We start from the raw sequence: 13,568 nt of genomic DNA, 5'->3' as shown, positions 1-13,568 counted from the left end.
AACTCACACTGGACAGCACTGACCTGTCCATCTGTATAACATTCTTCCATGAGAAACTCTCTCCCACACACACACACACACACTCTGAGCTTAACAAAGTGCACAATGTACAGTGGTTTCAGTGTTTTGATGAACTACTTTATCAGGAATGCAATGTTTCCATAACACCCTTTCCAGGTGCAGTTACAATGTCGCCTGTAAATGCAGGCAATACAGTAAATGTACAGGTGTTTAAAACACCTCACGAGGAGCCATGCTGACCTATAATCAGCCTGATTTGCCTTGCACCCTCTGTGACCTTAATCTGATGGAGTTGGGTGAAAAAACAGAACTGGGCTAAAAAAAATTTTTTTGGGCTGAAATATTGCTGCGTTCATATATTTAACACACTGTTACCCTAAAAAAATCATAAAATCTATGAACACAAAATACTATTCACTTTTCAACATTCATCTACAACTTGCACTCTCTCCATAACTGTGCGATGTGGTTTTAGATCTCTTTTCCTTGCTTTATTCATCTTCTCCATCACTGCGGATCTTGTGTCTCTCCAGGAACTCAGCGTGCTTCTGTCTCAAGATCTCCTGCTGCTTCTTAAAGCCGTTCACTCTGAGGAAAATCAGACACGCAGCTTGATCAAATGCACTTTTTTTTACAATTTCTGAAGAAAAAAATAAATGTGCTATCCCATGCGAAACTCACTGTCATTATGCAAGCGCATGTTTTATCAAACGAGGGATAGCCGGGGGAACTGCATAGGGTTGATGAAAAGCTAATAATTATAACAAATGTAAAATGAAAAAAAATAAAATAAAATAAAATAAGGCTGCAAGATAATCCTAATCTATTTTAGTGCAATTATCAAATCAAAGGCTGTGATTTCTTAACTATAGTCCATATGTGCGTTACCCAGTGAAGCGCAGCACTGTGTTTAGTGCAAATGCGAGCAACTCATGATCCAGTGTTTTCAGTGTCTCAGAGTTCATGCCATCTCTGCATGCTCTGAGAGTTTAACATTCATCTGGGAAGGCAACGTGCAATAAGTTTACTTAGTTTACATATTTGCATATAATGCATATTTGATAGTTACATATATAATGCCCAGCCAATCTCTTACATTGTGAATGTAACGTTGACTGAAACTATATCACAATTAAAAAGAGTTTTGAATCTATTTTAAAGTCCTTTAAAAAACATTATATAATGCTTAACAGATCATTAGTTAATATATATTCATAGTTAGAAATATGAGATAATGTTCTTGTTAATGTTGACTAATGAACTCACCAAAAGTCCAGCTACAATGTCAAAATAAAAGGGTAAACATTATTAAATAACTAATCTAGTTACTTGCATGTCATGTGACCATTGACTGAAATATTGAAATATTTACTTAAAATCTCAGGGAATGCTTCAAGTAAATATTTTACATGGGGTTTGGCTGACAAAAGTTTGTTTATATGGTGCCATCATGCAATTTAGCATTATTCTAATTCCTTTTTTTTGTGACTTACAAATTACATTGACCTTCAGTTCTTCATCTTCATTATGGGGTCTAATAAGTTGCTAATAAAGAACAAATCCATAAAGGCTGTCTAATAACATGAGATGAATATACAATCATCTTTATCTCTCCTTTACATGTTAACAACGTGTCCCCTAATGGTTTCAAACACTCCAGCTTCTGTATTCTAAGCCTATGATGTGCTTCCTGAGGCAACACGTGCAACTTCAAAGCGGTCCCCACCTGGCTCTTTCTTTGGATTTGTTGTAGATATCAGTGATGATTCTATCCTTCTCATCCATGAAGTTATTATGGACCTCTTCCAGTTTCCTGCATGACAGACCAGCTCAGAGGTCAAAGGTGAACAGATTTACTGCCAACATATATATTTGGAGGGGTAAACAGACATCAACGATTTGCCCACATAACTTTAGGGTCACATTTAAAAGGGCACATGGGTACTGACAGGGCAATAAAACATTTGATCATTTTTCAAAACATTTTAAGTGCACTTCTGCTACGCTTCAACCGAGCAGCATCTGTTTGTAGAAGATACTTAATCTCAGTTGCCTAAATCAAGGTGTAAAAACATTTAGCTGATACTGGAAAGCAAAACCAAACATCAGGGATTATGGGAAACCAAGTGAACACACACTACTGGGGTTCGTCTGGCTATGTGACAGACAAAATGCGTTTCAAAAACAAAAGGTCATTATCACACACTCATCAGAAAACCGGCGCATGAACAAACGAAAACATTTTGCGTTGTGTTTCATTCAAACAGTAGCAAAACACTCACTTATACACACAGCATCATTCAAAGAGTGTTGAAGAATATTAGACTGGAACACATGTTGATGTCAATACTGTGTATGCCTGATATGTTTTAGGGCTCACCTGAACCCAAAGTAATGTGCGGAGAGACTGAGTAGCATGGTTAGCATGCAGTAGCCAACCAAGTGCATGTTGCGTTTCTTTCTCTTTTCCCGCTCCTCGGTCGTGTTCTCCTGAGGCTGGGCCTGTCTGAACTGCTCCCAGTAACGCATGCTCTCTGCAGCCTCCGCACTGACAAACACAGAGACACAACACTGGTCACTTTGCCACTGAAACATAACCATTTTTTAAAACGTGATTCTTAAAAATATTAATTATTTTTAAAAGTAAAGTTCCAAAAGGGGTTTTAGCAGTGATGCCATAGAAGAACCATTTAGGCTTCTCAAGCCTTTCAGTGGACAGTGCTTAAAAGAACTTAATGAGAACACAACTATTACACAATTAAACTATTACACAATTAACATGTTTAGGAATCTTTTGTACACTGGAAAGGTTCTTTGTGGAATCATTAATGCCAATACAGAACCTTTATTTTTAAGAGTCTAACACATACATACCCAAAATTATCAGTCAACATGAACCTATTACATTTCTTAAAAATATTTTTTTTTACCACATATTATTGAACAAAAATTGCTTTCACATTCACAATATTACTTAAAATGTATAAAGCTTCTTTTGAAATTACTTTACTTTTCTGCTGACCCAGAATATTAAAATTAACCAGACAGATATTTTTTTTTTTTTTACACACTCTGAAGAAAACATGACTGCTGCTTGTCAAATCTTGTCACCGTGATGATAGGATGCTCTGAGTGGTTGCTAGGGCATTGCTATGCAGTTGTTAAACTGTTCTGGGTGCTTTCAGCATATTGCTATGCAGTTGCTAAGGATATCTGACTCTGAGTGGTTGCTAGGGCTTTGTTATGAAGATGCTTGGAGTTGCTAGGTTGTTCTGAGTGGTTGTTTGGTCAGTTTTAGTCAGTTTCTGCTGATTTGTTCCTCACTTTTGACAAAGGATAAAATTAATGAAAATTGGAATCAAATATTATAGCCTTCATTTTGGTATAAAATGCCCACTTTTACTAATTCAATAAAATCCCGTTTAATAAGATCAGGTTGATTGATTATGGCGCTAACAGTTACCTGGGGCTGCTGGTGGAGCTGGAGATCGGACCTGCAGCATACTGGTACCTCAGCCTGAGGTCATAATCTCGTCTGGACCCTTCTCTGCTCAGCACCCTGTACGCCTCGTTCAGCTGCACAAACTGACTGTGCAGACCGGGATTGGAGGGGTCACTGTCAGGGTGCAACTGAACATGAGAAGACGGACATTTTTGTTCATATCAAGACAATGACATTACACTTATTTATACATTTATCAATTTAAACAATTCCAAGAACATGAATTACACATGCACAATTTTTTTTATTATCCTTAATGCATTGAATTCATAAAGGCACCAGATTAACGCATGTCTCATATTTAGTGAACAGAAAATACCACAAGCCTCATCTTTATGACCTTTTCACCTTTTTTACTCCAACTTGTTCTGTAAGTCACATCACTCATAAAGCTTTTATCTGCTTCTGACTTGGAAACAAAGCGCCCTTATCCCCAGTTTGTACCCTCATCTCCTGTCACACACACAGACATGCAGTGGTCCTATCTTGCCGTCACTCTGCCTCCTTCATCTGTAAACAGATGTGTTTCTCTCTGCATAATTGTTTCATGTCTTTTGTTTGTTTCCCCTGATACAGTCTCACCAACTTATTTAATTGCTTTAGTTTGTGACATGCTGACTATCCATCAAAATGAATGTGCCTAGTAAACTCAAAGATGAAACAAATCGGAGATAAATTTCAAGAATAAGTGCCTATGAATTTAAGACTATGGGAACAGATAACAGTCTCTCTGCTACAATCGAAAAGCTCCATCTAGGGGTTAGGAGGTGAAAAACTAATTCTCATTTTTAAAAACTCATTTTTGTACAACCATACAACATTTTCAGAATGCATCAGGCTACTTTTTTTTAACCACAAAGGATAAGCTATGTATCAGAGAAAACTTCTGAGGATCTGCTTCAATTTTTGACAAAATAAACTAATGCAAAATGCTTTGATCACATGCATATTACTACCTGCTTTTCCACTCTCAAAGCGTACAGATGACAGAATAAACAAATAAACATTTTAAATAAAAAAAAATTGTAAAAAAAATTGAAATAAAATTGGTTCAACTGATGTTAAAAAACAAGAACAACTATAAAAGTGTCCATACTGGGGGATTATAATGTTCTGGTTAATATAAGTGATCGTAACACTGGACTCATTAACCAAAATAATAGAATAATGCCTACAAATGAACCTTTTTGGATTGGTCGAAGAATGCATTTTTAATTTGTTCCGGTGTAGCATCTGGTTTCACCCCAAGAAGTTCATAGTAATTGGTTGATGACCTATAAACAGAATAAGAGAAAATAAAAACATAATTTCTCAACACTGTCTTCATAATGACAACTCTACAATAACAGTCACTCTACAAAAATAATAAATGACTGCAGCCAAATCTCATAATCTCATGCCCTTGATGATAATTTACAAAATGTAATTAATTAAAAAACTAATATAACAGCCTGATTAGAACAATAAGTCAAAAACAGAATAATGCATTTACATAATTGTTCTGGATCAGCACTAATAGTTAATATTTCAAAGAATATCAGCTCACATTCAGATTTAGTTTATATTTTAACACCATTGACAGATTTTTTTTCTTGTTTTCAGTATGAACTCAGTTATTACATATGTGACCCTGAACCACAAAAATAGTCTTAAGTGTCGATTTTTCGAAATTGAAATTTATACATAATCTGAAAGCTGAAAAAAAAATACACTTTTCATTGATGTATGGTTTATTGCTAAAAATATACCCCAGCGACTAAAGACTTAAGATTTTGTGGTCCAGGGTCTCTCTCACACACACACACACACACACACACACACACACACACACACACACTTCCAAAAGTCAGATTTGAGAGATTACAATTACCTTTTTTATACTTTATTCTGTGGCAAAAATGGGCTTCCGGAAAAACAAAGTAAGACTCGCATAACAGAAAACACAGGGACTCAGATTTGTTTTAAGCATTTGAGCTAAACAATTTTGGTTTTGGAAGCTCACTGTATATTTATTGCTGAAATTAAAACATTTCATCTGTATTCTACATAAATAAAGTTTGGTTGTGCGTACCTGCGCGCAGTACAGAGTGAGAACAGCCGCTGAGCACTTTTACAGAACCACAAACAACCCTGAGAGAGACGAAGATGAGCCTCCAACAGCATGATGCTCCAGTAGAAATAAATTATAATACAGATGAGAATCTAAAGAACGGTTGAGATATGTTAGTAATGGGGATTATTATGGAGATAAACATTAGATTTTCTGGATGTTTTGTTTTAGTTTTTGCTGCAGTTTCAGCACGTTCAATGCATCCTGTTTTATTACAGTTTCAGCGTGTTGAATGTGTACTGTCTGGGTGAGGCTTAATCATGTTGTGTTTGAGTTTTAGCGAGCTGAATGCATGTTGTGTTTGGATGAATCTTTATCATGATTAATGCATGCTGTGATTGGATGAAGTTTGATCGTGTTCAGTGCATGTTGTTTTAGCTTAAAGCTTTCTTATGCTGAATGCACATTTTGTTTGAGTAAGGTTTTATCATAATGAATGCACGTTTTTGTTTGACTGGAGCTTTACGTGTTGAATGGACGTTGAGTTTTGTTGCGAATACATACCGCTCAGCAGGAGCCCACTGAAATGCAGCCGGTCAGCAGCTCTGCAGGAGATCCTGAATGGACATGAGAGATTACACAAACACACACAATTTTATACAATAGTTTAGGCCACTCTTTAACATCTGAAATTCATGAATTGATCTAATTATTGATCTAATCACCACAATTTAAACCCTAGACTTATTTATAGTTATTATGTGTAGACATTAGTTATCAAGTCTGGTCCCCATCAGGATTTTACAACAACAAGGAGCACACACAGTGTAATTCAGTGTAATGCATGTGTTTCCTATCCAGACATCTACATTAACTTAACATCATAAACATGGACAGCAAGTCCAACAGGAATCTATGACTAATAAATAATAAACCTGGCAGCTGTCAAAATATAGTGAGCTGCTAGGAGTCAGCTCACTAGGTTTGAGACGGCCAGCGAAACTGAAATCACACGGTAACGGTAGCTAAAGTAATTGTTCATTAAAAATCTAAAGTGTACTTTCATCCCAAATAGGATACGACCTTAACACGTTTACAAATCGTTTATTTAACCGACTGATTAATGTGTTTTATCAGTTTATGTGACACTCTAATGCACTTTCCACTCGAGTCGACTCAGGCTGTAAGCTTAGCTGCAATGCTAAAAACAACAACAACGACAAAGTTAAAGGAAGCGTGCTGCTTTGCACACCAACACTGCTCAAACTCGCTGTAAATCTCATTAGTGAGACATAAATCAGCGGATTAAACACAAATATCGTCGTCACCTTCATTGACGGACACGCGAAGATCTGCTGTCATGTTCTGCTGCTTTCATAACGCTTGTTACATGAAGGAAAAAGTGTTGCATATCAGACATACAGCAGCTGTTTTCCTGTTTCCATTGGGTTACTCTTTATTTACATGAATAATATAATTGTATTGCTACAGTACAAATGTACATTTGAGAGAGAACTAGATATGAATTAATCTAAGGCATTAAATAAAATTGTACTTTCAATTAAACATTTTGTATTTTTTATTATTACTTTTATGTATTTTTAAGAGAAATAGTGGATTACCTTGTGAATAAATATCATCCTAAATAAACATCGATTGTTTTAGGATTGCAAACAAATAAGAAATTTATGTTTTTACCATTCAATTTACATAAAGTGTAAGCAGTATTTATGTTTGTGCTGTTGTCACATGTGAGGGTTGTGTAACTCCTAGTGAATTTTGGAGAAATGGCAACATTCAGATATATTCAGTATACTTAAAATGCTGTTCTGTGCAACCAGGGGTCAGTCAGATCAGCAGCTAGCAAAAACACACGAACATGCTTCACAAGTGCAGTAAAAAAGGTATTCATTTTCTGTAAAATTCAGACAAGTCCATTCAGTCTGCTTTGAAAATAAAAAATATAAAATATTTTTTCTGTCAATGGATATGTTATGCTGAAAAGCTCTCCACCTTAAAAAAATAAATAAATAAATAAAGAATGAATGAGAAGATTGATCATGGTGAGTCCGCACATATAATATGTCCATAAATATAAGCAGGTAAATGCAATATTGACCTCAGAGAAAGAAGGGAGGTGATGATCGAGAATGTTATACTGAATGGCTTCCATCAGAGGGACACCATTTAACCTCGTAAACTCCTCCACCACCTGTTACACGCAGGAGGACTTACGTTAAAATTGTTTTTGTTGTGTGATTCTAAGCCTGTTTCTTACAAAGATCAATGTAAAATGAAGTGCCATCTTGAGTGTGGCACAGAGGGCGGTCAGCAGCCCCGTTTGTGGCAAACTAACACAACATTCTGTGCCATGAGAGGCGATATTACCCAGAACTCTCAGTGCCTTGTACAAACAATAATAATTATGTGAGAACTGAAATGTTAATTGTATGTGTGTATGTTGCTTGTGTGTGTGTGTGTGTGTGTGTGTGTGTGTGTGTGTGTGTGTGTGTGTGTGTGTGTGTGTGTGCGTGTGTGCGTGTATATGTCTGTGTAATCACAATTTCTAAAAATAATATAATTAGAATTTAAAAGAAATATGTTGATTTGCTAGTTCCTCACCATTGAGTTAATTCCTTTAGAGAAAGACAGTAATTGGATTAATATGGAAACCATATTAAGGAGCAGCAGGCCAGAGCAGAACTGAAAAAGCATAAGACAGTCATAATTGTGAGAATGCTCACGAAAGACATTATGAGAATGTTGTTCGCGCCAATAAACACCAGTTCGTTTTAGTTTGAGTTTTAACTGAGATTAATCAATTTTATAACATGAATGTTAACTTCCTACTCACCAGTGAGGTTATTGAGGGCCCACAGGCTCTCTCTGGACAGAGCAGGATGAGGGTGAAGGTAAACCTGCTGAAAACACACAGCCCGGCAAGGAGAGGAGTGTCCACTGGCTTTACATCACCTCCACTGACCAGCAGGTTATCAAGGCAACAAAAGTCACAGTTCAGAGGTAAGCAGGTAAAAGCAGTTTTTCAGAGGATGGGAGGGTCATATAATAAACCATATGATCATACTGCTGATAAACTGGGCAATTTGATCAGTTTGAGAGCTTAAATTCTAATATTATGGTATGAGAGACTATGACCCTGCATCAGCAATCTATTCCACAATTCCAATAAAGATTTATGAGATTAATTCTTAATCTCTTAATTCTTAATTAATTCTTAATGTTATCTTAATAATACATAAAGATAATTAATAAAGATCACATACATACATACACACACACACACACACACACACACGCATGGTGTCTTATATTTAAGAATAATATATAATAAAGCTTATTAATGAAGATTATTAATATGGTTATTATATTCAGTGTCATTATCAGAGGGAAAAATGCCACAATACAAAAAATCTGTGTTTTTGTGAATTTCATAAAATAATCCAATAGTAAGCATTGATTTTAAAAGCATTAACAACTGAATTATAAATAATTGAATTGAATTGAATTATAAATAGGCATCTATAAATAGTTTCTATTCAGTGAACACACTAATTCAAAATTACTCTCATCTTAACCCAGATGTGCAGTTTGCACGTGATGTGGGTATAAAATGTTTTGCTGTAATGTTTCCTTGAGCAACATCGCCTCCTAGTGTTATCAACACAGCACTGCACTGAGAGAGGGCGCCATCAGCGATCAGCATCGAGTTATCCCAAATACTGCAAAACCACAACCAGGGCCGGCCCGCGGCATAGGCGGTATCCACCTTTCTCCTGGTTAGCGAATTTACCCATGATTCATAGCGGACTTGAACCGGAAGCCAGTTGTCCTTTTCCGGTTCGAAGCTTGTGTACGTTTGATAGCTTGTAGCTTACTCGCTTGTTTGCTGTAACAGCCGGTGTTTCTCCATGGATGAAGCACAAATGGACAAAAAACGGAGGTGGATACACACCACGGATGTTTTAACTAGTCGCGACGACAGTACCGTAACAGTCCCTCATCCATCCCTTATGACGGAGTGGCTAGACATGAAGCAATGGCCCGATGTTAGCTACATCGACGTTGTGAATTACCGTTTGTTTTCTGAAGGGGTTGATGGCGAAGAATTGCGAAATTACAAAAGCACAGTAACAAAATAGGTACAGTATTGTTGAAGAAGCACAGCGGCTTTATATTTTTGAAAGCAGCAGTGGAGCCCAGTCAGAGTGTCAATAATGCTAAACATACAGCATGGGTAATGCTGAGGGAAAGTGGAGTCATTGAGACAGTCGGGTGCTCTTGCATTGCCGGGTTAGGGAAGTCATGTAGCCATGCAGCAGCTATTCTGTGGAAGGTAAAAATAAAAAAACTACATATGCACAGCACTTGTCAAAATGTACTTTTACACTTTTAATTTAATAAACTGCTTTTCATGCTAACACGCTTACTGTCTTTGTCATTCGTTCAGTGTTAAGCAAAAACATGCAAAAACATTTTTTTATGAAAAAATATGCAATGTGATTCCAACCATATACAAGTAGTTTAATATATATATATATACAGTATAATACAAGTTTGTGTTATGTTAAAAAAATGCACATATTCACATGCTGTACAACACAAATGTTCACATACACTTTACATGTTTTGTAGTGTTTTTGTATCATCTCATTTCACGGTTTTGTATCATTTCATTTGATGTTTTATATATATATATATATATATATTATATATAAAAATATTGTATATACATGGATAACACTTAATTATTAAGCTTTGTTAGACCTATATACAGATCAGTTTCAGGTTAACACTTATAGTTCTAAAAGTTAAGTTGCACAACTTACTCACCCTCTAGTTGTTACAAACCTGTATGAATTTTTTCTTCTTTTGATGAATGTCAGTAACCAAACAGTTAACTGGAACCATTGACTTCCATAGTAAGAAAAAAAAATTCTATGGAAGTCAATGGTTCCAGTTAACTGTTTGGTTACTGACATTCATCAAAAGAAAGAAATTCATACAGGTTTGTAACAACTAGAGGGTGAGTAAACAATGACAGAATTTTCATTTTAAAGTGAACTATCCGTTGAAAGTAATATTTATGTATGTTTAATGTATGCCGTAGTTTGAAGTTGTTTTTGCATTTTGTGTTTTCTTTAAAAACAATGTAATATGGCACTAAAAATGTTTAGTTTTTGAGTGATATTGTAAGCAATAAAAATTTAGCTATTTCCGAAAATTAAACTAGCAATAAAACAAAAGTATTTCTTATCTGATTACTAAATCGAAAAAGCATAGGGCGATGGACACGGACAATTTCTTCGAAGTTTTTGATGTTCGAAGCAAGACGTTTCCAACAAAATATTCAATTTTCTTGAATTGTTATGGCAGCCAACAACGGCACAAGTTGAACCTGAGCCAATGTTAACAACATTTAAACACAACTTATTCTGATATTATGACACTAACAACTTAGTTTGTTATCAAGTTCGAACGCTAGCAACTTAGCACGTAGAGGTTAGCCGCTGAACAGGAAACACAATACCGGAAAGCGGAAGTAGGTAATCGCCCATTGGTTGCCGGACAAACAGGTGGATAGGCAAATGCTAAGGGCGCCACTCATCCATAGGGGCGCCAGAATGAGTGAACAAGTTTTTTTTTTATTTTTTTTTATAATAGGCTACTATTTAAAAACCATTAATTCGAAATATTACCAAATAAAGCAAAAAAAAAAAAAAAAAAAAAGTCCGGCTCTTCAATCTTCCCCCGCCCATCGAGTGCTTGAAGTGCGTCAGAAACAGAGCGCGCGCACGATCAGTTGTTGGTAATTTGTTGTGTAGCGTGACTGACGCCGCATCCAATGTAGACAGCACTGCTTTTGTAAACACGCAGCTCGTAGAAACGGGCCTGGCAGCTCGCGCCAGTTCTAGACACGGTGAAAGTTTCCTGATTGTGACGGAAGGCCGAATTTACATGACACATTATAAATGAGCATAGTCTGCGATAGATACAGTGCCAAAAAGAAGAGAAGAGGATAAAGACAGAGGTAAAGAGATGTAGTGAATGAACAATTTATTGCATAGGAGTAAGATACTATAATTTCATGGCAGTTATTTTTACCTTAAACTTAATGTTAGCAGTTGTTCTGAGTTCTGAGTCCCCAGACTGTGATTTTGTACAATCATGTCAGTTTTAAGACGCATTTTTTATTATCACTTTTTTATTAATGTTTTACTCTACAGTTGTGCAGGGGATACAGTACAGGCCAAAAGTTTGGAAACATTACTATTTTTAATGTTTTTGAAAGAAGTTTCTTCTACTCATCAAGCCTGCATTTATTTGATCAAAAATACAGAAAAAAATGTAATATTGTGATATATTATTACAATTTAAAATAATTTGTTTTCAATTTATTATACTTTAAATGATAATTTATTTCTGTGATGCAAAGCTGAATTTTCAGCATCATTACTCCATTCTTCAGTGTCACATGTGACATCCGGTCTATCACATGATCCTTTAGAAATCATTCTAATATGATGATTTATTATGAGTGTTGGAAACAGTTCTGCTGTAATCAGAAATCAGAATCAGAAAGAGCTTTATTGCCAAGTATGCTTGCGCATACAAGGAATTTGTTTTAGTGACATAAGCTTCCAGTAAACAGAGACAACAACACACAGACAAAAAAAAAAAATTTACAGGAGATTTACAAATTGGCAAATAAATAAGTGTATAAACAATTGTGCTATAAATGATAATGGAATAGGATTGAGTGGGATGCAGGAATGTTCTAGGATGGAGGGGTAACAAATAAATATAAGGATATTGCACATTTTTGCATAAGCATAAGTTTAAGTGGGAAACATTTAACTGTTCATGAGGTAGATTGCCTGGGGGAAGAAACTATTCTTGTGCCTTGCTGTTCTTGTATTTGCGGCTCTGAGGCGCCGGCCAGATGGCAAAAGTTCAAAGATGGGGTGACTTGGATGTGAGGGATCCAGAGTGATTTTCTGAGTCCTTTTCCTCACTCTGGATGTGTACAGTTCTTGGAGGGTGGGCAGGGGAGCACCAATAATCCTTTCAGCAGCCCGAACAGTTCTCTGTAGTCTTCTGATATCTGATTTTGTAGCTGAACCAAACCAGACAGTAATTGAAGTACACAGGACTGACTCAATGACGGCTGAGTAGAACTGTTTCAGCAGCTCCTGTGGCAGGTTAAACTTCCTCAGCTGGCGAAGGAAGTACAACCTTTGTTGGGCTTTTTTCACAATGGAGCCAATGTGATTGTCCCACTTCAGGTCCTGAGAGATGGTGGTTCCCAGGAATCTGAATGACTCCACTGCAGCCACAGTGCTGTTCATGATGGTGAGTGGGGAAAGTGCAGGGGGGTTTCTCCTAAAGTCCGCAGTCATCTCCACTGTTTTGAGCGTGTTCAGCTCCAGGTTGTTAAGACTGCATCAGACAGCCAGCTGCTCAACCTCCTGTCTGTAAGCAGACTCGTCACCGTCCTGGATGAGGCCGATGACTGTAGTGTCATCTGCAAACTTCAGGAGCTTGACAGAGGGGTCTTTAGAGGTGCAGTCGTTGGTGTACAGGGAGAAGAGCAGAGGGGAGAGAACACATCCCTGAGGGGCACCAGTGTTGGTGGAGCAGCTGTTTGACATGAATTTCCCCAGTCTCACTAACTGTTGCCTATCTGTCAGAAAGCTGGTGATCCACTGACAGATAGAGCTAGGAACAGAGAGCTGGGTCAGTTTGGTCTGGAGGGTTGTTGGGATTATGGTGTTGAAAGCCGAACTAAAGTCCACAAACAGGATCCTCACATAAGTCCCTGTTTTGTCCAGATGTTGCAGGATGAAGTGCAATGCCATGTTGATTGCATCATCCACGGACCTGTTTGCTCGGTACGCAAACTGCAGGGGGTCCAGTAAGGGTCCAGTGATGTCCTTCAGATAAGCCAGAACCAGTTTTTCAAACAACTTCATGACG

The 13,568-nt window shown here is 36.9% G+C and overlaps 1 protein-coding gene across 2 annotated transcripts; it reads right to left on the bottom strand.

The window, feature by feature from the left end:
• Nucleotides 1-110: 110 nt before the first annotated feature.
• LOC132113903 (dnaJ homolog subfamily C member 4-like) lies at nt 111-7,006 on the bottom strand. 2 transcript variants are annotated; one of them, XM_059521951.1, is made up of 8 exons: nt 6,902-7,006; nt 6,138-6,190; nt 5,595-5,725; nt 4,707-4,797; nt 3,485-3,651; nt 2,402-2,569; nt 1,748-1,834; nt 111-609 (listed from the first exon to the last, which is right to left on the bottom strand). In XM_059521951.1, exons 3-8 carry the CDS (start codon nt 5,684-5,686, stop codon nt 513-515), a joined length of 702 nt encoding a protein of 233 aa, XP_059377934.1. In that variant the 5' UTR covers nt 5,687-5,725; nt 6,138-6,190; nt 6,902-7,006; the 3' UTR covers nt 111-512. The 2 variants fall into 2 exon arrangements, with proteins under 2 accessions (XP_059377934.1, XP_059377936.1); XM_059521953.1 differs by having other exon boundaries at nt 5,595-5,690; nt 6,902-7,004.
• Between the last annotated feature and the right edge of the window lie 6,562 nt (nt 7,007-13,568).

Source organism: Carassius carassius, chromosome 33 (assembly GCF_963082965.1).
Source record: "Carassius carassius chromosome 33, fCarCar2.1, whole genome shotgun sequence".
Classification (NCBI taxonomy): domain Eukaryota; kingdom Metazoa; phylum Chordata; class Actinopteri; order Cypriniformes; family Cyprinidae; genus Carassius; species Carassius carassius.
The sequence above is the reverse complement of the archived record's forward strand: the minus strand, read 5'-3'. Positions and strand labels throughout refer to the sequence as shown.